General features: G+C 37.1%; 1 protein-coding gene across 4 annotated transcripts in view; it reads left to right on the forward strand.

The window, feature by feature from the left end:
* Window positions 1-26,002, forward strand: part of LOC128988182 (anaphase-promoting complex subunit 11-like) — a 57,474-nt gene that overhangs the window by 21,343 nt on the left and 10,129 nt on the right. The window contains exon 4 of one of the 4 annotated variants that reach the window (XM_054409423.1): window positions 7,118-7,252. The exons of 1 other annotated variant lie outside the window; for it this stretch is intronic. Coding sequence is in view for 2 of the 3 variants with exons in the window: in XM_054409420.1 (XP_054265395.1) it covers window positions 6,741-7,385 (645 nt within the window). In the remaining variant the exon portion in view is untranslated. Of the gene's footprint in view, window positions 1-6,679; window positions 7,386-26,002 lie in introns of those variants that run through there. 2 more of the 4 variants (XM_054409422.1, XM_054409420.1) reach the window with 2 other exon arrangements.

A 26,002-nucleotide genomic window follows, 5' to 3' on the forward strand; every position in this document is an offset into this window, starting at 1 on the left:
TAGTATGGAAAGTAGTTTTGATCAATCATTCAAAGGCTCCTCCATACCATCATACGTCAACCCAATCGACATGGAAGTTAAATCGTAAAACATTATATGGATTCAATGGTTTTTAATGTGTATTAAAATGTTAAATTGAATCATCTCAAATGTGTTCACATATTTTTTTTCAATTTATTTATCTAATAAATGTTTAATTCATTCCGAGCCACAAGCAAAGCTCGGTATCCCGGTACTTAATAGTGAAACAAATGGTTTATTTATACAAAACAGAGGTACGGAAATCTCAAGCTAATACTTATTATCACGGACAAGGGATACCCAGCCTACATCATTCTTCCATTTTACTCCCCCCCATGTGATAAGAAATAAATTTTAGCGAAGTTTATGTTAGTCCAAAAACTATTTTTCATATTTCAACAAATTCCATAGAACTCTGTTTTGCAACTTATCAAACCTTGCATCATTGATCCAAATATAATCCACGGAAATCCTGAATAAAGATTCCACAATTTCGTCTTGGTGAACATCTATAATGCTACAGTACTTTGAAATTTCTGATTAGCTGTTTTAATATTGAACTAATCAATATTGTCTAGGTCAGTGGTTCTCAAACACGGAGGGGGGGGGGGAGGGGAGTTCATGAGGGCTCCTAGAAAAATAATGAATAAAACAATTTTTTTTATATAAAATTAATTTGTTATTGTAGCCATATAAATTAAAATGACCTTTTTAAAAATAGAGTATAGAAGGTGTTATATTCTTCCTGGAGAAGAGCTAAATATTCTTAAAATCTGAAGTAGAATTCACACCCAATAATTACAAATTACCCTTACCAGAGCAAATGTAAACGTTGTCGTTTCTTTTTTATTTTCACAATGGAGACAGATAAATATTTATTATTTTAGTTCTCCACCTTGAAACTCTTAGTCCTAGACATGGCCCGCTTAAAAATGGGCCCAGGCCCTAGGATAGGTTTGAGGTTAGTTTGGGGGTGAAAAGAGAAAAATAACGTGGCAATGAAGGGGCGGAGGGGAGGGCGCAAATATCTCAAGGGCCCGTAGTGTGCCACATGCATGCTGGAAATCTGGATCTAGAGGTCCAGAAATATAAACCTGATGGGATTTTAAAACAAGAATTAATAAGCCTATAATTTTCTCATGGTTCAAGAAGATCCACCATGGTCCAAAAAGAACCCAAATCAAAATGATGAATGACTTATTGTAAACCACAGCATCCTTTGTCACATAATTTTCTTTTTTTCAATCTCGATAAGACCTGCCGAGGAATGTTGATGTAGACATTGTTGTATATGCTGATGATACAACTTTGATTGCAACACATAGGGATATTCATGAGCTTGATTTAATTTCAAATGAATCAATAACATCAGCACTAAATTGGTTTTCTTCAAATAAATTATTGTGTAATAATCAGAGATTTTGTTCGTATGAATATATTTCGGATGACTTATTTTGGTTTTTTTTTTCAATCGCATACTTCTTACAGGATTATACTTTGGGGACACTCCCCCCACACCCATGAAATTCTTTTATTGAAATAAAGTTATAGTATGAACAATCTGTGGTTTTGACCCTGTGGATAGCTGTTGACTTCTTTTTATAAACCTTAAAATTATTTCTGTAGTAAATTTGTATATTTTTCATATACTCCTCTACACTAAAGCTAATCTTCATCAATTCACTTGTAGAGAGAGTATACACTCTTACAAGAGGCATTATAACAAGAGGCAAATCCAATCTTGAAATCCCTGGCCAAAATATGGCCAAAACAGAGAACTGCCATAAAATAAATCTCATACAGTTTTTTAATAAATTAGGTCTGGCAGCAAAACTGGTTCCTTTTAATAGGTTTCAGTCTAAAATGTTTGAGTGGCTCATCAAAAATCGATACTATTATAACAGGGTACCTATTTAGTTTCTAATGGTAATATTTATTTTTAATTTAGAACCCACTATTTTTTATAGTTTTAGTTTTTATTTCTATTGACTATATGTCTATTCCTTGTAAAAGGTTAACGACAATAAAGCTCTTGATTCGTCAACTGTCTCAGTAACAAACTAAGTGAGAAAATAGACTTTTAGCCATTATACATTATTTAGGTGGCTCATTAAACTCAGCTATTTTTTATATAAACAGGCTTCAGCTCGCTGGTCCAACAAAAGTCAATGGAAATGCCACTCTTTTCTGTTGTATTTCATGGTTCATCAATTGAACAAATTATGAAGTTCTGTGCAAGTTATTTACACATAACCAAAAGCATATGTGGTATTTATGCTAAGTTATTAAAGACACTGAATTATCTGTAGAGGTGAGAGGGCATTAGCCTTAGCTTCCTGAAGATGATAAAAGTATTGCATAACTTCCTGAACTTAGGCTTTCTCCAGTTGCTTAGCCAGTTCTCAAAGTAGAAGTGTGTCACTATGTTTCTATGTTTCCGTACTTTGCATAGATTATATAACGTTAAATCTTCTTATACTATAACAATTTTTGTGTTTTTGGCTTGGAAAAATTTTTGAGTGGTGTTTTGTGGTTGATCTGAGTGGTGTTTTGTGGTTGATCTGTACAGTAGTTGTCTGATGATGAGTTGTACATTCATTGCTTAACCCCCAAAGAAGCTATTATCTATTGGCCTTCCTCCAATTAGGACTTTTAACTACAAATGTGTGATGTAGTTATTTGAGCTCAGTGCTTCAGGGTGGCATAAATTTGAGCAGGTACTGAACATGTTTGTTTTCTGTAATAGCATCTTCCTGCATTTTTTATTTTCATGTTAAAATAAAAATAGTTATTTAACCGGGGCTAAATTAACACAAGAGCTAACATAGTAATAATGAACTACAGTAAAAAAGTAAATAAATGAAATCCCTAAATTTAATTCAGTTAATTGAGTAATTGTCGTGAAACATTCAGTTATAGATATCTAGATAGATTTAGTACATTACACCATTTTGCATCGCGAAACATTGCAATTTTCGTTGTTACCTTCCCAAACAGAAACAATTACATCGGGAATGTTGCTGGAAGTCAACAGTACCGGAAGATCAAATAATTTATACCTGTGCCGCTAGGTCAAAAACTACAATGTTTGCAGTGTCTGTAGATCAAAAATCCCAGTAAGTCAAATAGTACAGTCCGAGCTAAAAACGTGGTCTATGTTAAAGCAATTGACTTATTGGGAATTTGACCTAATGCAACAGCAGTTTTAATATAACGAAATACGGTAAAATACAAGTTCAGTTTCGCTGAGTCAACAGTGCCGGAAGATCAAAAGCAATAAAAGTGAACGTCGATTCAGTGTAAAGTAGACCTCCAGCAACGCTTACTACACCAACAAAACTCGCTTTTAGTTACTTCGTGTTTTGTCATAATTAGAATAAAGCTAAAATTATCATATTTGGTACATAGCTTATCTATTAATGCTTCTTGCCAACTGTTTGGTCAACACTGTAAATAGGTATAGTTTATGTAATGAAAAGCCTTTCGTCAAAATTTGTGGCATAAAATACACGCAAGGACGATCTGAAAATTTCTGGTTATTATATACGTTTGTAAAAGGAGATCCATTTAATTGTAGAACTATTTTATGAGTTATAATGTAGTCTACACATAAACTGTGTAAATGTATTACGCCTCGGAAGGGTTGAAACCTGTCCAAACTATCATATATATTATTAAAACGTAAATGAGGTTTTTCACATTCTGAATCAACCAGTCGACGGATTTTCATTATTTTTATGTTGAAAGAAAGATAATTTTGAGAACTAGGGAATGTCAAAGCCATAATTATAATTAAGGGTCCCAGTTTTTTAGAAATTAAGTTTCAATTTTTAAAAAGTCTAGCAGCCGACGCTTACCTTCTAAGCTAGCTTTTAGTACAATATAATTTGCTTAACATAACAGCTGTAAACATTCAGCATTTGGAAACAAATTTAAAGACATATTTAGAGTTGACATAGTTATACTATGTGTAATGCTGACCATTGATCCATTCAATTCTTAGGTATGAGGATGGCAGATTAATTAAATATGCATAGTAAAATTGTAGGATGTTCAAATTATTTTTAAAGGAATCTTTATAATCATTGATTTGTTTTAGTCCCATATAATTTGTTTTAACTAACAGCTGGTTGAATGTAATATTGTTCTATATAACTATTACGTTTTTGGCGAATATCCCATATAGGGAATAAGCTATTACCGTAGTACTTATGGTAACACCTGGACCCGCGGGACCGATTTAATTTTTCGTTTTGAGGTCCCTAGAGGCCAAAAACACCATCCGTTCAAATTCATATATACAGGGTGATCAACTCAAGGAGTCCACCATTGGGAAATCGGAAACGGTAAGAATTAGAGAAAACTTTAAATGGGGCACATACCTTTAATTTTTGTGGCAGTTAAAATATGATTTTAGTTTTTTATCATGTTTTCGGATAGAATATGCAATTTAAAAACTTTGTTAGCTTTGACATTTTTTTGATGAACCCACTCGTTTAGGATTACAGCCTATGGAAAAATGACTTCCGGTTTACATTTTACATCATGTAGCTCCTAAACGAGTAAGCTTAGAGCAAAATTGCAAAAAGTAAATCAGTCTTAGAATTGCATCTACATTCCTTTAAGACTATAAAATAAAAAGTTTTCCACTTTTCAAGTTTGCCGCCATTTTTTTAAATAATATAATTCATATTTTTAATGAATTTTATGGTCTTTTAGGAATGTGGATGCAATTGTAAGACTTTTTTACTCTTCCCATTTTTGCTATAAACTTACTTGTTTAGGAGCTACATGATGTAAAATGTACACCGGAAGTCATATTTCCATAGGCTATAACTCCTAAACGAGTCGGTTTATCGAAAAAAATGTCAATTATAAAAAAGTTTTTAAATTGCATATTCTACCCGAAAACATGATAAAATATAGGGTGTTCCATAAGAAATTTCAAATTTGGCCGCCATTTTGGAAAATGGCGGCTGAATTTCAAAAAAACTAAAATCATATTTTTAACTGCCCCAAGAAATAAAGGAATGTCCCCCATTTAAAGTTTTCTCTAATTCTTACCGTATCCGATATCCCAATTACAATTGAAATTGTAATTGGACACTAGTAAGTACCAGTGCACTTGTTGCTACCTCCCCCCTTCGGTTTCATGTATTCCTCTCAATCACTTCAAACCTAGGAGGATTAAACATTAATGTTAGTTAATGTTAAATCCTCCTAGGTTCAAACCTTAAACACCCAGATCGAAACTCGCCTGTCGTTATTTTAACATCGCTTAATTTTTTTTACTATATTTTTCAAAAAAGGAAGATTAAATTGATTTACTTTGGATTTTAAAAAGTGGACGTTTTATTTTATTAAAGATTTATGGTGATACGTAAATATTGTGGTATAGTAAAGTATGTAGTTAAGTGTTAAATTTCGAAATTTTAGGATGAATCGAGATGAATCTTTTTTTATAACATGGGTCTCTCCTACCTTAACATACATACCAAGTTTCATAAACATCGGTTGGAAAAGTGTAAAGATAAATATTTGTATGTAAAAAATACAAAATGGCGGATATCTGGTTAACGAAACGATTTTGGAAAAAATGTTATCGTTCATTTTCTGTTTATTTTGACCCAAGGAATTACTAGGTAAAGTGTCTCTCCGCTTATTTTTAATACCTTGTTTGTGATGTATTCTTATTAATATAAGTGAAAAATGTAAGCTGGTAATACAGAAAGATGTTTTATAAATAATATGAATGTACTGGTAATCTGTATATTCATCTTTTTCTTGTCCTTAGAACTGTAAATTAAAAGTCCACTCAGCAGTCGCATCGTACGATGTAGTTCTTTCCATGCGTTGCGAAATGCTAAATTTGCCATCCTCTTCAACCCAAGTTATCTATTGAACCACTGATTGTAAAAAATTCAAAAAAATATATTTTACGCATCACACTTTTGGCTACAACTTTGGCACAGACAAAACCTCTCTAACCCAAAAACAAACAAAAATCTCGCATGCTAACTTTTTCATGTTAGAAATCACGATTTAAAACTATTTCACCATACATATCAATTTTTATTAATTATATCGGTAAATAGTTTAAAGTTCCAACAAAATAGTCATTGAGTAGGACTAACCAAGAAGCTCTGTGCCAATTTTCAAAATCTTAGTACAACTTTAAGTACACCAAAACACGAAATTATTGAAGTCATGCGTCGAGAGGACTATCGTTGTTTTTAACAGACTATACTTTTGACCTTCCGGCACTGTTGACTCAGCGAAACTGAACTTATATTTTATCTTATTTCGTTTTATTAAAACTGCTGTTGCATTAGGTCAAATTCCCAATAAGTCAATTGCTTTAACATAGACTACGTTTTTAGCCCGGACTGTACTATTTGACTTACTGGGATTTTTGATCTACAGACACTGCAAACATTGTAGTTTTTGACCTAGTGGCACAGGTATAAATTATTTGACCTTCCGGGACTGTTGACTTTCTGCAACGCGTCCATTACATCTGTATTGTTGTAATGTCATAACGATGCAATGCAGTGCAGAGTGCAGTCAGCTGATATGAGATGTAGTACAAGTATTTGCCGCCGCGCGCGCCATCCTCGACCACCACCTGTTGGCTCTGCGGTGGTGGGGGTGACGCGCAGCGGCTCCGTCAGTGTTTGTTTGACGTCGCGCCGGCTCGTAACGTAGGTTATGTTTACACAATGTTCATGCCCCGCGACGTACACAGCCGTCCACGGCCACCCGTGCCTCCGCGCCCCAACAAACACATCTTGGACGAAGCGATCGCCAAGTCCAAGACGAAAGTGGTTTCGCCGGACGGAGTGATATCCGTCACTAAAAACGGAGGACCCAACTTCAAAAACGGACACCAAGCCTTGGGCCAACACGTGCACGAAAACGGCCATCGCAGACCCACGGTGCTGTTGATCACCAACGGCAAAACCCTGGTGCAGGACTTCCACAAGGAACCGTCACCGCCGAGGATCAAACATTCCGCGTGGTACGAGGTGGAGGAGAGCGGTCGTCCTGTAAAGTACTCTAGTTGTCAGATAACTCTAGATGGCTCTTCTTCTTCCAGCGGCAGTCCGCCTCCCCGTCCGCGGCCCAGCATGTCCTCACTGCAAGGACTTCCTCCACTACCCAAGAGCCTCAGTGGTATCAACCTGATGGACAGTGTTAAAGTGTCTACCCCCGTGGTGCAAGACTCTCCTAGAAGTTCTACGACGCATCAGCTAAGGATACCTTCTACACCGCCGCCGCCGCCTCCTAGTGAGCCCAAGAAACAGTTACCCCAGAGGAAGATGACTACCCTGGACACCCAGCTGGCGATCCTCAGGAAGGAGATGGTGAGTCGCACACGTAGATGTTGTAGCATGGTGTAGAAATATCACTTTTCATAGCTCCATTTGATTTTTCTCACAGTAGTTTTGCGTTTTCTAATAATTTTAGGATATAGTGTGGAGTTCGTGTAAAGAGTTGTATTAGTTTTTGCAGCATCGTCTAATATGGCAATTAAAATTACGTTGCTTGAAGACTTGATTATCATATCATTCAACAATTTTGTCCTGCTTTAAATGTTTGCATTCTAATTTATAAGTACCCCTGAATCTCAGTTGGCGTGGTTTGCTTTTTTGGCTCCGACCAGACACCCCATCTGTATTATCAGTGTGTCCTATTTGTTTACTATATTATCTATCAAAGATGATTTAAAATTCCAACATTAAATAACTAAACACTCGTGGATACAACTAGTCTTAATAGAACAATTAAAAATAGTCAAAATAATCTAGAAAATATTAGATTAATTTTTAGAAACTGACATCGTAATATGTCTTTATTCCTGCAATTAAATGGCCCCAATACTAATTTTTAATTATTCATCTAAATTAGCATTTTTTTATGTCGTAGTTAGATGTTTAGATTCCGTATAAAACAATATCACCACAATTTTGTAAAGACAATTGTGTTAAAAATCGCATGAAAATCTATCTTGTTTGATCAAAAAGTGTTTGAAATTCATTTGGATACAGACATTCATTTGGATGTCTTTCTGTCTATGTGGACTAGCTAGCACCATAGGAGTAGACATTCTGCTCAGAGAGTGTGATGCTGTCTAAAATTCTATTTCTTCTTCTAGTTTTTGTAACTTGTAGTTTATGTGACTTTAGAGTTGTTACAGTTTTTAACAAGATGCTCTTTCAGATTGTTTTGGTAATACAAATTGTATTCGACGGAGATCAGCATAGGCCGTACTCTGTTGTCAGTAGGTCAATTTAAATACGTTCGTTTTCATTCACTGGCTACAACTAAACCATATGAATGGATTGACTTGTCCTATCCGTTGTCAACGATAACGGCGAATGTCAAATATTGGGGGATGCGGAATACTATCCCCCGGAAAACTACCCCCCCAGGTTAAACGTGACGTCACAAAATCTGCTAACTAACCAATATGGAAGCCGTGTCCGCGACTGGAATACTACCCCCCCTTGACAAATCATGCTATGTAATTTTAATTTTAATTCGAGTAATTCCGTTGGATAATAGAAAAGGCATGTGGTGAATATAAAACAGATTTTCGAAATGTTACAGCAAGTTTGGTTGGTTAGGATAGGTTATATTAGAACTGTTTGACAACTAAATTTGAGTGTCCGTGACTGGAAAACTGCCCCCCTGGTCTCTGACGTCAATATGACGTAGGAACCTGCTTGGGGGGGTAGTTTTCCGGGGGACAGTCTTCCGGCGACCCAAATATTGGTATTGAAGTTTGTAGCAATATTATGGTAGAGTGAAGCTCGTAGTTTATCATGCGTCGACGCGTCCGCGTTTGTAAGTGTCACGGGCGATCGGCAAAAACTGGAACATGAGCGACTGGGCGGCTGAGCGGCTGGGCCAGAAGTAACGGGAAGGTCCAGGATCAAGGTCTGACCCACCCACAACACTGTCACTGCTTGACCTGCATTGTAAACAGGCCCGGCTGTCCTTGCTCATTGGGCTTTATTTGATTGTATATGTCCCGCCTTCACATCTTAGGACATTTTGCTCCAGAGTGGAACCGTTCAGGCTTGACCAAGAGGGTTGCGGAATTATCACTGAGATTAGAACCACTGGCGCTTGGCGGGATGCTTACCGGGGACCTCCGGGACTTAACCACGCTCTTCCACTAGACCAGTTTGTTCCCCTTTTGGGTCTTTGGGATTTATGGCCTTTTTCTAGAAGGGGGCGTCACACTTGAAATTCGTCCTATGCAAATGAAAGTAATGTAAACAAATAGCCAAAGTATGTACGTGTGGACAGAAAGGAATAGTTTGTTTACTTTTAGTAATGGATCGAACTTATATGTGCTCCTCCAACCATGTTCAACCTCTTTCGAACCCACTTGACTGATTTCAATGCGCTTCTTCACTGTAAAAACATGAGTATGCGATATATGCTCGATTATCGGATGCCAGAATCGCAGTGTTAAGCACAGAAAGAAGAGCGCCCGCTTATAATTATGTGACATTCACTGTATTCATTTCACACTCGCCCTTCATTAATATTCTGCCAAGGCGTGTCGGCGTCGTTCTTAAGTTGTTCAGTATTGACTACAGTTTTAACACTATAAACCTCACAATTGTAAAACAGATTTGTATCTGAAAACTAGTTGCCAGGATGTATAAACTTTTCAGTTGCTGATACTATCATTTTCATTGTAGAAGTTTTACACTTTATTGTTAATATATGAAATATTCATAATTTCAGCCATGACGATACGAGCATCCTTGGGAATTGGTGCAAGCAGGTTTTGGTCAATTGGTTGTGAATTTATATTTATCTACTTGAGCTTCGTCTGCAAACCTTTATGTATCCTATTTACAAAAATACAAATATGACTAAGGTATCTTCTGTTTTGTATAATCTTAATATCTACTATACAGAATACATTTGATTGATGGTAAATGTCTGTTTTATCCCTGTATGACGTGATTTGGACCTTAGAGGTCCTCGATATCGACTAAACTTCATTGACCATTACGTTAACTTCAACAATTTCAGTCGGACGAATTTCGCCACAAAATCTAAAAGAAAGTGCCATAGCCATACTAACTAGAATTCCCAACTTGATGATTCAATTAAAACTCGTTAAGAACCGATTTTCACTAAATCTCAAACAGAAATTCAAGGTTAGTGTGCTATTTTCGGGCTCTTATGGCTCTGTGACAGCTAAGTAATGATATGATCTATTTGGAAACTTCGGGATTCCAAGAAGTATTTGTTTGATCGTGTACGAGGGCGTAATTGATACTTGTGGCTACGGCTAGCCTGCGGTCAGCCGTCTGACCACTGGGGTATGTCGCCAAGGTCTCAACGAAGTAATTAACATTGTGTCTCGGCGCCTGGGAATTAGATCTAATTACCGTCATCAGCCCAAACATGGTAATTGACCAACAAAGGTTTAGACGGTGGCGTTGGACAAAGGGTGTTTACTAAATTCTTGAGACGTGTAGTAACTTTAATGTTCGTGAATTTCTGCGTAAAACCATAGATTAAAAGAGTAGTGTCTACTAATTTAATGGTAAAACAAGGAAGGATTCAAATTTACAAAATTGTTCTGCCAAAGTAGGCTATTTGTTTGTTTATACAATTAACCTGGGTGACGAAAACAGTAATCCAGCAGGACATACGACGGACGGGAGTTGTCACAATAAAATGATTCTTTTAAGATTTTTTTTTTGGTAGCCTATTGGGATTTTGTAAAGTCAAACGTTACAATTAAATTCGTGTAAAATATTTAGACCCTAGTGTGTTTAAAATGTTTCTTGGGTTTCATAAAACTTAAATAAATGTCTGCCTACGTGCTACGGCCTCCCTTTTAGCAGAAAGCTTTTTGCTCTCCTCACTGTAACGGAGTATTTTGAAATGCCCGTTATATCGTAGATTCATTTTTTGAATCAAACTAATGTACATATATACAGGGTAACAACTCAATAGAATTCCACTATTAGATTTAAAGAAAACATAAACAAATGGTAAACGTCAACTATTTTCTTATGACATAAAAAATGTGATTTCCTCATTTCAAAAATGACCGCCATTCTCCAATATTGGCGGCTATCTCATATGAGTTGAATCTTCTCTTGAAGGTGTTGCGTTATTTTCGTTATCAAATCCAGTGTAAACTGCTGTTTTATTAATGGTTGTGTTGCGTTGCTGAGAATGCTTTCAAGGAACACCAAACTTATTGGGCGGTGACGTAATGTAGGCTACATTGCTCGCGCTAGCGTCTTGCTGCTAAGTTTGAAGCATTGGCCAAGTAGAATACGCATCATTAAAGAAATCTTAATCTTAATCTTAATTTGATGTGTGTTGCATGTCCGGTGAAGATTAGTGTGCTGATGTTTTAATCTTGTTATATGATAGTTTTTCTACGCGAGCCTGAAGTTCATACAAATAACAGTAAGTCAGTACATAGACAACTATTCGTTTATTTTTCGTCATTGTTTTACAGTTAGTATAATAAAAAGATAATCCATAAGGGGAGATGTTAAAATATATTTATTTGTATATATTTCTTGATTTTGACAAAACTCAAGTTTATTATATTGTTACCAGTCAACACTTAATCGCCGATGTCGAAAGATAATGATTGTAAGACTGGAAGAAACGCGGATCTGAAGATCTGAAGATCGTGTTTTGCTGAGTGAAAGCCTCTGTACGAAGGACCACGTCAATTTTGTGGTTTGTCTTTTGACGTTCGTCGTTCGTCCTTGGCTAAACTACGTCGTCCTTGCTATGCGGAGTCTGCAATCTGTTCCTGTTATTTGACAAAATTGCAGAGTGAACAGGCAATCAGGTCCGAGAGGTAGAAATGTCAGACGAAATGACATAACTAGCGAGCTTTATCCTGCTCAATTCTCCAAGTAAATGCGTAAAACGCTCCGGCCGAGCAAAACTACTTGAACGTTGCTTTGAGTTTAAACGATTGTTTTACGACGCTTCAACTGATTTGGAGGTAACGGCCCTCAGATCACACTTTTGAATCATGTAGTTTTTTAAAGTGAAGTTACAATGTTGATAATACTGGGATCGAGTGTTATACACTAAACCATCTATGTATTACTACTCTCATGGACCCATGCTACCTTATTATGTTACGACTCTCTATTAATTTCATGTCGGCCACGATTACGAACACTTTTATGTCAGCTACGAATTGACAGTGATTCCTATGGATAGTTAGAATTTATATTACAAAATACAACAGAGTAATATTTTGTATGTGATTGGAAATCCGAGGCAGTGAAAATCCAACTCACATCAAAATTGTGTTCTTATAGATATTTTGTTAAGGATTTCTGCAAATATAAGAACAAGAACGGTCGATTACACGACCAGTTACAACGAACAGATATATAAACAACAACTGTTAAATTTCTTAACTACACTCAAAAGTTTTGCAACGTTTCTAGATGTTTCTAAACTTTAGAAAATTTGGCTAGAATGCCTTCGGTAGTGGACGTTCCAAATCTTCACAAGTGCTTCTGTCAAAGATTGAAACAGGAAACTTAGATAATCTTTCTTTACATCATCGATACATTTATCTACGCTGGTCAGGTGTGCGATAGTGCAATACATCTGTAGGTGACCTTTGATTTACAGCGAGGTATGAGGAAGCTTTCTACAGCTAAAATCCTTGAATCTGCAATTCTCAATGCTCTCCCACCTCGCGGGTATGCAGCTGACATTGCTATGCTAATGTCATTTGACTGTGGATTGAATCCGTAATTTGTGTTCTGTTTCATCTAGCGGCAGTTGCGGTGATGTTAGGATGGTTTGCAGTGCATTACAACACTTGTAATTGTGATAACCCAAGATAAACTGTGCCAGAACACATTATAGAAATGCATTCAAAGTGTTTTAGTATTCTCATCTGAATTTGCTTCAGGTTGCTTCAGGTGTGATCGGTTGTGTTTATTTTATTGGTGAATATCTTTCAACAGTTTTTCCCGTGTTTTTTTCTCTCGTATTTATTCTCCCTACTTATAGTTTATGTGACATAAAATATGCAATGGTTTACAATAATTGTTCTTTCAGTTTTGTTTTGGTTGAAAAGTTGGTACTGTATATTAGTCAGAAATAAGTAACTTCGTAATTTATATTAACGCACTCATCCCAACTACCGTACGTTTTATATCGTGGGCTGCAAACTTAACACTGGAAATTTGGTCCTATCGTCAGATATATTTCAGTTTGACGCATTAGTCCATGCTTAACAAAGATTACTTTAGAATAGCTATAAGATTAAACTACTCGACGTTAAGTTAACATTACAGTATGTTGAGGACGTAGACTTGGCCTGTACTAGCACAGCTAGTAGACCGTATCAGATCCGCCAGAGATGTGGTGTACCCGGCTGTCACGTCGTCACGTTTTTCTATGGTTTTTACAGCGTTGCTTCACACTGTGCCCATGTCTTCACAGGTCTCCGCATTGGTATCAAACTGTTCCAAGAGATACACTTAGATGAACGAGGTACGGAATGAAATCATGTCCTGTGTGTAACTTTTTCACTGAGATGAGCTGTTCCCATGAGACTATTTTTATGAACATTTCTATGATCTAGGACAAGTATAGTATTTTATAAACGGAGCCTTATGAGGGAATACTAACGTTAAACATTTGCTGACAAAATAATATAGTTTCACCACCATTTGTTTTACACATTGATGTATTGAACATTGTCGGTTTCACCCACAGTGCACCATGCAAGCAAGGCCGCGCTAACGTGGGAGATTTCGTGACAGCGTTGCTGCATGACCTGTTGGGATGTAAACTGATCATATCCAAATATTCGTATTCAAACTCTTTACTAATTTTTACTTAATCGACCTATTGAACCTGTGCGTGGACCGAGTGATTGATGAAATACAGTCCACAACTCTATCACCTATCACGACACAGACGGCGTCACACGACTCCGACCTATCGTGATAGACCAGGCCTTACACGCTCAGTGGCGATATCACGAAACTAAATAATATACTGGCAAATGTGTTTGTTAGCTTCACAAAATGTTGAAATTGTGTGGAATTTTTTCATCTTTGGTTTTGATTGCGATGATTTTTGGCGAGGCAATAATTGTATTTATATGATACTGAATTAACTGTTAGTAATACTTTAAAATAATCTAGTCGTCATTTTACCTTCGTTTTGGGCCATATAAACACTCTATTTCAGAAATACTATTGCCTTCCTCGTCAACATAGTAAGATCTGTGCGATGAACATAAGTCATTGTAGTACCTTTACAGTTAGTACATGGGGAATCCATGGTGACTGCAGTTGATAAGATATGGAACCAGCTTATCAGCCCAAGATATTACCAAAATCGTGTTTGTAAAATGTGTTATACCCTAAAGGTGTTACAAAGCTTCATTCAATAGGGCTTATTAGTTCTCATAAAGTATACTAAAGAATTTGAAACATGCCGTAAACAAAATTTGAAGTAAAATATGCCTCATGAACTTCCAAATTGTAACCCCGTTTGTGTGTACAAACGTCAAACTCCAATTACAATAGATTGCTTCCAATCGGTTTGCTTGGTAGTTGAGATGTGACGAAATAAATTTGCCGTTCTTTAGGCCAGATTAAACATATTCTTGTGTTGAATCATCATATTTGTATGCCTTGGATATATGCAGCTTTGAAGTACAAATCCCACCCGTTCTACTTTTTGGACAACCTCCTTCTGGCGGTCTTATCTTTGTTGTATGTAGCCGACCACAAGCAGTATCATATGCCACTAGAGTTATCCGTCCGATCTAAATACGTCCCGTTATATGTGACACCGGAACCGCTTGTGATCTTTCTAAAGTTTCAGTCCGCACAGGAGATGTGAGAAAGATTGTGAGTTCATAGAAGTGAAACTTGAAACTGTAGAGTTCATTGTGGAATAACTACTACTGTGTGATTTGTAAAATACCACTTTAGAATGCAAAAAAATATATTAGTATTGTATTTAGTAAGGTTAATCGTAGAGAATGTTTCAACTACAAATGATGTCCGAATGAACCTGCCTTGCCGTGGACAACGAAACCCAAACATGGAATTGTGTGGGAATCGAACTGTTGTTATTCAATTGAAACACAATAATTATTGCATTGTTGATTCAGATATTGTTACAAATGTGAAATTCCTCCTTTTGAAAGAATATGTCCAAAAATTACGCTTGAACAATGATTACGTCATTGGAATGTAAATTGTCTGCAGTTAGTGTTAAATGTGTCGAATGAGTGTTGTGTTGCTTCGTACGTTGCTTAAAAGATTCGCAATTTAAAATTTTAACTTCGGCCACTTTATCCAGAAACTATTTCAATTACGTGATCAATTTTAACTTCAAGTCATTGTTGTCTATGGTTTATCGCTGTTAATAAGTAAATTTGCATGCCTCCATGTTATTCATTCATGTGAGAAACATGGTCGTGAACCCTAGTTAACACGTCCTTTTTGAACAATTATGCAATCTATAAAACAATAAACTAGTAGAGTTCCGTACTTTGTGGAACCTAAATTATATTCCACGGCAACCTTCTACCATAGATTAAACATACTCCCTTTCTACTGTACCACGGAAAATGATTAAGAAGTTGAGATACGTTACGTTATTCCTGATTTAGTGGACCTTGATTGCCATACATAGACGGGCTGAAAATTGGACTTCAAAATTGTGTTTCATCAACTCCGTGACCAAAATAAAGGTATTATGAGCTTTTGGCGGAAATGGCCAAAATCATTCTCAATCACTGCTGGCATAATATAGGCTAAGCCTTTCAATAAGCCCACATTTGGTTATTACCTTTAGCTTTTACCTTTTTTATTTGATTATTTTTTATCTCACTAATAATTTAAATAAATCTTCCTTAATTCGTCAACTGATCAGTTGCCAAACATGATTTTGGGTTTCGTCATGTGTGTTTCCTTATTGCAGGCATTTCAACCTTTTTCATCTGCCAATACGAAGGCACTCTGATTTCGATAGTAAAAATAACTAAACCCCAAATAAACAACAAAAAGATATGCAACGCAGAGTGAGTGAAAGTAGTGCCCTGAACGTTACCCAGGAGTTTAGGTACTCGAGGGTCCTTAGTAGTTTTCGTTTTCTGATAGTTCGATTTCCCGTAGTTGCAGACGGACGTCGTTGATTGGCCACAAATCGGTAAACGTCGCTCGTGTTGTCACTGCTTTCTACAGTCTCCAGTCTTGTATGGGAGATCCGCGAAAACCCCTCATCACTCGCAATAAGGCGAAAGCGGAAAGAGCACCAATGCCGACTATTGTAGAACAATGAGTCTTTGCTGGGTCATCTCCGTCAATCGGCCACGGTTAGAAACTTGTTGCTGTGGTTTTGATCGAAATATGTCCGACTTTCTGTTCTAGGCTAGAGTTACAAAGTAATTTCATCCTGGAAGATTTATTTAGGTCTGAACATTTTGGTAGACTCACTGCTGCTCAAAGTAAAATTGTATGTGATGACGTAAGCAGTTTTATAACTTGTTAGTATATTGTTTTGGTGCTGTTTGGGGCTTTACGGGCAAAGAGGTCAACTGTGCGGGCTTTGTAATCCCACCAATCACCTATAGTTCTTCGCTTCGTAGGTTTGAAGCCCACTTCAAGCTACAGGAAACCCACTAGAAAATCGAACAAAGCAAGGTGTCCTCAAAGGAAAAAAAAAAACTTTATATTGGAGAACACGTTACTTAGCGGCACCACGAATCCCAATCACCCGAGTTTCTCCACAATATTCAATCGTACAGTTCAAAATTACACTAGTCGATGTAACGTTGCTGATCCCTTGTATTAAAGCTCTGTCTACGCATATGATACAAAACATACACACTCGCTTTGGATATGATTATATGTTTACTACCTCAACTCACCAGGGTGTGTATTTTATTGGAAAGATGGCCGGAGGATTGTTACTTATATTGTCTCAATTCTTAGACGAACAAAGTATGTTTTAACAATGTACCTCAGATGTTATGACTTCATATCGACTTTGCATGGTTAAGATTTGGCAGGTGATCCACAAGCACCCGAGCTCAGTGTGAACTTGTAGAATGTAGATTCTTGTTTGTACCCAAGTATCTTCTGATCGGCTACACGCCCCAGGGTAGATGGTAGACGAGCAGCTCGCACAGCTATAATTTGAATTTAATAAAGCGGCAGTCAGCTGTTGAAACTCGTGTGACGGGTTTTGGCGGGAGTTGTGGGCGAACGAGCGCCTCTTCCCTCCGTAACCCGATGACCTACCAGTCTGATTCCGATGTTTTGACTTCCTCCATGGCCGCGTTGGTACCGTTATTGACTAGATGTAATTAACTTGGGGTTGTTATAATGGTTGATACTTAGCGTGCTACAACATTTTGTTGGAATAATTCGTTCATGATTAGTATCGTTAGTGATAGATTCTAAATAAGTCTACAAACAGAATTTCTGCTTTTCATCCGGTACGCGAGGAAAGTCATCTGGACAGTAATTCGTCGCGGATTAAGTTTCATCCCTGTGATTTTCGTGATTATAAGTGATTTAGAAGATTATTACCTCACACCATAACTTAAAGATTTTGAATAGTTTTACCCTCTTAAATTCTCCATACAAACTAAATGCAATAATTGTCCTTTTCAGGCCATGTTAGTTTGCGCCGGTTCGATCCCGAGATAATACTGTAGCTTTTTAATGGAGACTGCTCCGCTGAACCCAAATAACCTTTAAGAGTGTTTAATAAATGGTCCTAAAACCAACTAGTAATAAACACAGCCGTAATCTCATCCTACATACAAACACTCGACTTTTAATACGCACCGTGGCGTACCGGTGTGGTATTAAATGAATCTATTAATAAATACCTTGTATATTAATCTATAATGTTCATAAATACCATGAACATTATGACACATTATTTTGTGAAGCAGTTCCTTTAGTAATGGTGTGATGTGATAGTAATGGCGAGTCTGTGATTTTGATCTACAAACGACTCCAAAACACACTACTACAAATTATCTTCTCTCTTTTCAAAACCGCGTGCATTTCTGGTTTACTTTGATTTCATTGAATGAGCTGAAGAAGAAATAATTTAATATAGTTTTGTTATAATGTTACATTTCACACATTTAATTATTTTCACCAACAGTAACGTATCACTGCTGCATGTAAGGTCATTTGAAGGTCATTCAACAGTATGGTTTACACAACTCAACATTTGCCCGTTGTCCAGTCCCCAACTACTGATTACGTCTGTCCTTGGAGCCTAAACACTGTACATTGTTCTGCTTTTGTCTCTCTATTCTCGCCGTTATCCGTCTTCCAGTCTCGGATCCGTGCCAGGGACAATGTTTTATCTCGGGTTACTCGTATTCCCGGTTCATTTGTGTTATCTTCTCAATTTGTTTGGCTGTAAGCTGTTCTTGTAGTCCTTACTCTCAACTTTCCTCAGTGTAGTGATTCGGATTTTTATTAGTATGTTAAGGTTTCTTTTTCAAACAGTCTTACTTGGTATCCAGGGGTGTTTTTATCCATTATCTATCATGATGGAAACTGAAAAATTGCCATGAAATACTAGGTACCGTCACTCAAAATCCTTATACCTATATGTGTAAAATGTATTGTTAGTGTCGGCATTCCTTTTTGTATTGTAAGTTTGACTATCTATTGACTTCTTTATTGCACAGTTTTACTCTCGTATATTTATGACTAAATCAGTGCCACATAATACGAGGAAGTCTGCGAATTGCATCTCCCTTTCCTACTCAATGAACCACAAAGTGCGATTCCGCGGTGTTCAGACTGAATGCTGTTTTCAGCGGAAACCCTGCGGAAATCGGCACAACCGTGCAAGACGGCTTTTGTATTGCGAGGACGGCTGTCCGTAGGTCCGTAGTGTCGTTACCGATTCGACGTGGTTTGTGTGACAGGGGATAAAGCACTGAACCTTGGTTTCTTTGAGGGATAGTGGAATGTGGGAATTTATAACGGATAGTGCTCCAAGACTATACTGCGTAGTAAGTTCGAACTATCACTTTTGTGTTTCGTCAATGAAATTTGCACAGCAGCGATTGTCAATCGTAACAGCAGTTACACTTTCCCAAACCAGTCTCCTAATCATGTATCTTTTAAACTTAACCTTTGTCTATCTGTTCAGGTTAAGGTGGTGACAAATTGTCTTACTTTATTTAGGTTCCAGATCAATTTGACTTGAACTAATTCCACTATGGAAAATATTGTTTTAACAGAGTTTGCATCGTGGGAATTTTCCACCATCGTTGCTCTGTTCCACTGGTTTAATTATTTACCTAATCAGATTAATCTACTCAATATTTTTCCGCGAATCCAAAATGTATCGAATAAGAACTCCTTCGGATAGTTTCGAAACGTACATTTTGGAATAATTATTTTGGAACATAATACATTCGGTTGGAACATATTGCAATGCTCGTCAAATGACCGTCTCGGTGCCTGCCCTGGTGACAGTGACAGTTGGGTGAGAAGCGAAATAACGGAGCGCAGTCCCAGTCCATTCCGCGACCCATTTACTCCATTTCCTCTGTCAACAACACCCGCGTCCTGAGTCCGAGTCCATCATCTTGTAGCTCCCGCGCTGTCACCGTGGGATCCGTGGCAGACAATGGGGGATTGCGAAAAGATAAATTGCTATTCTGAGTACAACAATATTTCCTCGGTACTAATGTGGTGCGTTTGTTTGGCAGCAATGGGTCAACATGGTCATTAGTGGATTCCTTATGACAAATTATAGATGTTTAAATAGTAAATATATTGACTGATAGTCCTGTGGTTTATGCTAGAAGCTGCTTGGGAAATGTATATTTTAATTCTAAGTACAGTACAAGAATTAAAGATAATTCAATAGGTTAGATAATAAACAGATTTGCTCTAGTTGGGAAAAAAACTTTGTCCGTCCGTCCTACGTAACCAATTCGAACTAAAGGTGGATGTATAACCTTGCAGTTAAGAGAATAAAAGTGGTTTTTTATTGTTTGCATGCAGTTATTCAATCTCTTAAGATTTTGACTTAACGTGTTTACATTTTTAGTTATCAAATATTTATCGGGTTTTTGTTGTTTTCACTAGTTAATAGAAATCACTCTCGAAGGGCTTACCATGGCTGGATAGGAAAATGTTGAGTATGCAATTTTTCCTGGTTTCAAATGAGTGTTTAACTCCAAATAAACATCTTCGTGTTCGTAAGGCAACGGTTTTTCGCCAGCTCTCGGCGACAGCAGTGGGTGTTGCAAGGAAAGAATAGGAGCGGTCCGAGCGCAGAGCCCTGCGGGACACCAATTATTTCGTCACGTGACCCAAGTCTCAAATTGGCCCCCAATGTCAGACTATTCGGCGCCCCCTCCCCCCTCCCTCACGGATTTGTAGCGTTTGAACCCCCTTTGTGATTTCTGCCATTGCGCAAGTGGTAGTTCGAAGGTTGTTTTGACACTTGATTTGAAGCTTCCGGATGTGATGAGGCCTCGGTGGACCGTAACTGTTGTGTAATGATTAATTGTATCTTGCGCGACGTGTGTATTATGCCTTTCAAAGATGAAACGTGACCGAGAATTTCTGTAGATGTCAACTCTTGTTTTTTCCTCCGCTAGCGCTAGGTCGTCTTGTTGGAATGGGAGGCATCTCGCCATCTCTGTGAGAAAACATCCGCTTCGTTGTCGTCGGTTGCTCATATTTCTGGTAGTTTGTTTGGTGAAGGTTGCTTATTGTCGTGTGATCGTTGAGCTACTTTACGCGTTTTATATATTTTTTAATATATACGCTACTTTAATGTATACTATATTTAGCTTGGGGATCGAGCTGGTCTAGTGGTTGGAGCGCGGGACTCCGGTTCCTGGGGTCCCCGGTTCAAATTCCGCCAAATCACCAATGGACTTTATCTAAGTGGTAATGCCGTAACCCCTAGGTCTAGCCTAAAGTAATGTGAAAAACAATTACGGGCTCGTGCCTAGCGTCCTAGGGAAAAACTATAATGTAGAGATAATGCGTATAGTTAATAACAATCAATTCATACGTTTACACAAGCTCTGTTTCAATTTGCGTATCCTACAAAAGAATCTTGCTTGGGTTTTAGATTGTCACATTACATATGCACGAAATGCATGATTGTTATCGCAAATCAACTTTAGTAGGTAGTTTAACGCTAAAACTATTATGGTTAGCCATTTTTGTGGATACACACTTAATGTGTGTCATATAGATAAATTTTCTTCTGATTACGTCGTACATATTATCAAAACCTTTTAATTTCCTTAAATGACAAAAACGTATATTTTCCAACTCAAATTGGGTGTCACTACTCACGCAGACAGCGTTAAAACCTGTTTGAGTTCCAAAAAAGTCTATTTAAATGTTTTTATCTCTCTGACACGTTCGTTTACAGCAGCAGGTACATGGCACAGTGGGAACGGAAGCTTTATTGTACAGAGTGGAGTCATAAAATGTAAATCAGCCTCCTGGCTTGTGATCAATGCCGACCCGCGACCCGCACTGCGACAGAATCCGGACCACATCTAGACCGCTTTATATGGTACAGAGTCTAGTGTATAATAGAACCAAATTAATCAAATAATTTTGCTCTAAACAAATACAGTTAACTCAACGAGCTAATGAAGTTTAATCCCATATCAACCATCTCTTTATAAATTTTACATTTGTCAATTATAGCCGTCATTTTGGCTATTTGGCAGAAAAACGTTCTTAGGTAAAAAAAAAATAATGGAATATTTTACGAACTCTTCCCCCGGGCCATATGTGGAGTAGATCGTCAATGTTATCACCCTAAACCAAGCACCGGAAGCTTCAGAAATGAGGTTTATTTGCTCTAAAGTTCTCCTAGTTTAGAAATTATAATATTTTACATCTTGTAAAAAAAAAACTTTTTGCCAAACAGAATCGATTTATCTTCAATGAATAAGTGGCCCTTCAGATTGGCTTGGCTAAATAGTAGGATTATCGTTTCAGATCTGAGGAAAACCTCAATCGACTTTGTAAAACTAAAGCCTGGGAGAAATATCCCAAACTGTCATAGTTCCAGACGTTTACACGTGTCAACCATTTATTGAATTTAATTAGAGTATGAGGCTTCATGATTTTTATACCAGCCTGTGATCAAGGAAACAATAGAGAAATAAAGAAATGGAAAACGTATCCGTCAGGTAGTAATTTACATCAGCCAAGTTGTATCCATAGTCAAGAATTGAACTTACATTTTGCTAATCAATCCTAAACATGAGAAAGTAAATTCAAATATACTTTAGTGACAGTGTTTTTTGTTGAATAAGCAATTGAAAGAGTAAAGAGACACTAAACGTATTATAGAGGCCTGTAGAGTTTGTTTTCCTGAGCGTCACGGTCTATTGTTTGCCACTCACAGTGTACGGTGTGAGTTTACAGTGAAGGAAGAGTATTGTCGGTGTGGACTGTAGAGTGTAGAGGGTAGGGGTCGCGGACGACTGGAGCGCTGGTCCGAGGAGATGCTTCCGTTTCAACTGTCTGTCTGTCTACCTTAAATCCTCAGACTTGAAAAACCTAGCGAAACCAAGGAAAACCTCGGTGTCTACATTTACAAACGTCGAGCTTGTGGTAGATAAGAATAATCAAGTATAAAACAAGTATACAATTTAAGGGCGAAAGGGCTAAAAGACGAGGTAGATAGATAGTATCCATCCTCCAATTGGAACATGCATTTGTATCTATACTGAAAGTGTAAGAGGCCAACGATCGAGTCATGATTCAATGAAGTCAACTTTAGTTGAATGATGATCATTAAGTTGTGTAAAAATGGGACTACAGGTACGATGAATTGTTCCAAAGTCTGGTTAAACTTTGACCTTGCCGTTTCGGCTTTCTTTATTAAAAAAATGGATTATTCTTCAACATCTCTTTACACTTAATGTTAGTAAATTCTCAACAATTTTAAAGTTACCTGTAAGGTCTGTAAGTAAAAGAAACCCCCCTGATTGACAGATCAACCGATGAAATGTAGTTAGTTGTAGTAGTTTCGTAGTATTTGGTAGTCATAATCATTGATTCGCCTTCGTTTTGGTCCGTAGTTTATCGCCTCAAAGTATTCAAATCCTTTAGTTCCGAGTAATCTTCAACACGACTATTTTGAGAAAACGTCATTAACATTGCTTGATAATAATTAAAAGCCTATCAATGGAAATCCGTTGCCTTTAAATGATACAGCTCTAGACCTTGAAATCTCAAGACGGAAATCCGTTTTGCAAATGTCGACTGTTGACCAATTGCCCTTGCAATTATTCAAGATGAGTCATACAGTGAGAGTAGGTGAAGTCATCTGCGCACCCACATTGGCATCGGATGACCTCTTGATCTGGAAACTGTAAATTACAAGGACAAGTAGGAATGGCAATTCGTGACTCGCTTTTCGAAATGTATCGGACACAATCGTTGGTGTGCTGATGAAATTTGGACATTGCTCAACTGTCACCAGAGACTGGAAATCTAAGGTTGGGTTTTCTAAATATTTTATTATAGTAGTTTAAAAATCTGGGTGTTAAGACAAAGATGAATCAAGGATGAGTGTCGGAGAATTGATATGAAATATACTAAGTTCAGCTGGTTCTTCATACAGAATCATTGTTGCCTAATCTATGACAGCTGGGGGTTTCAAACAATTACAAATCATCTAATTTTTCCAGATTGAACTGATAAAAACGAGTGTTTCAATGGTTATTATAATTATTTGAAACGTCATGCATTGACTTGAATCTCCTTAGTTACAGTCATGCCGGATCCCGGGACAAATTACTGTCCGGTGATGGTTGCAATGTCCTGGATTTTTTTAAATAAAATTTGAAACTGTGCAGAGGAATACGTTACGAAGATCGTCACCGATGGTTGTTCTACCTATACTATTTGCTAAAATGGATATGCCTCAATTAATTTAACTAATGTAATTTTAGCTGAGGTGTGGCACATTAACTTCAGATTAGATTAAAGATAATTCCTGTGTCTGTAGCCTGTACCACTTGTGATACCTAACAAATTTATTGATACGATTCAATAAATGTTGGTAGATCGGTAGTTTTTTGGTGTCGACCGTGCCAAAAACGACGTAACACTACTGACCAAACATCTAAGACAGGTTAGTTGCAAGCCAGCAAAGAATATCTGATTATTCTAAATATCGAACTGATAATAAATTAGGTTTCCGTGATACCATACGTTATGTAAAAGTTTATTAAGAGTTTTATTATACAGATAACCTACGAAAATCCCGCAAATGCAGGTTGTAGAACCTAGAAACATATCTATCTATGATTGACCTTCTGGTTTACTAGGAGAGCACTATAACTACTTACCCAGTTTATATAGCTATATGACAACTATACTACCAGTTGGCCGGTCATATCAAGGTAGTAGACTTTGTATATTCTGCAGGACTGCAGAGCTGGTGTAATCTGCAGAAGTGCAGTTTGCAGGATGAGTCAGAAGTGCGGAAGAAGGCGGACGCCGTTATACCTCGTCCTCCTGACACCTACTCTTCCGATCACGGATGCTACTTAGTCCACTTTTACATCGAACTAATGTACCAATCAATTGCATTAGCTTTACGACCTGCTCGTGGCATTGCCTTTATGAATACTAAAAACTGTTTGGTTTCTATCTACGGTATATCCTTGCAAAAAATGTGGTCATGATCGTAGGCTACAAGTATTGTTGTTAGGAGTTTTAATTGTGTATGGTTTAATAAAATATAATTCGTGTACAACCAATGCGAATTTTCATAAAATGGGTTCAATTTTTTTTTACGTATAGTCCTTAAGTTGAAATCATCGATTCATTGGTCTAATGGTAAAAGTGTAGCAACTAAGCAACGCATCTAAGTAGCAGTGACCTTAACGACGTTTCAAAGATGATAAATATACAATTAATTTGAAACGTAACTTAGTGCAATCTAAACATGTTGAATCTAAAATTATTCGTTTGTTTACATGATAATGCCAATGTTTACAAGTTACAACCCGTGACATGAAGTCGCTCGGTCAGTTAGACTCATGCTCTGTGGTTAGGCCGGGTTATTAACATTTGTTCAGCTATTGGAGGAGGCTCCTGAGTCCTGACAGATCAAACGAACCTAGCAGAAAACTACAGTACTTTAACTAGACTGGAACATTGTTATGGTTCGTGGGTAATGGACGAGAAGATTGACTGCTTGGTCGATTACCCACGTTAAATATTTTGCAATATCATTTTTCCAGTGGAAGTGTGTTTTATCGAGAGAGTTCAGATATTTTTGTTTTTCTAAAAGTAATTATTTTTAAATTCTTGTATAATTTTCTCTTAAAGTTGTTAGTAAATGTGGCAATGGAATAACGTTGCACACCAATATAAAATAACTTTCTAATGTACGTTTAGCTATATTTTAGTACCTTTAACCCATATTTAATTCTAAATAACAGCAGACTTAACCCCAAACTCATGTAGTAGAAATAAACGTAACTGAACATGTGGTCAGTTTACTTTTAAATAAAACATAATAACCTAAATAAATTCTAACCTAACTCAACCTGACCCAACTTCCGTTTGTGTTTATTTTCTTTGTCATATATGGGAGGGATACTAAAAAAATTCTAAATATAGGTACCTCATAAATGTTATCTTGATTTAATTTCTTGTACACCTTTTTTGTATAGCTAAATTTTTATTACAGTATAGTGAAAACTCCAAGATTGGCAGACAGCTAACGGAATTAGACAGATTATCATTTAGTTTAATATGGGCGGACATTATAGGCATTATATTAATTGCGCCAACCAACCTGAGTCAGGTAATCGGGTATTCCTAAATTGCGCCAACTACTCAAGGGAGCCAGCCGATACGTTTCCTTACTGCTCCAAGTGGCGGCCCTCTTTGAATTAAGTAGGTTAAGTTAGGTTAGT

The sequence above is a fragment of the Macrosteles quadrilineatus genome, unplaced genomic scaffold (genome assembly GCF_028750875.1).
Source record: "Macrosteles quadrilineatus isolate MER2022 unplaced genomic scaffold, UCM_ALF_1.0 Scaffold_2__2_contigs__length_208266976, whole genome shotgun sequence".
NCBI lineage: Eukaryota > Metazoa > Arthropoda > Insecta > Hemiptera > Cicadellidae > Macrosteles > Macrosteles quadrilineatus.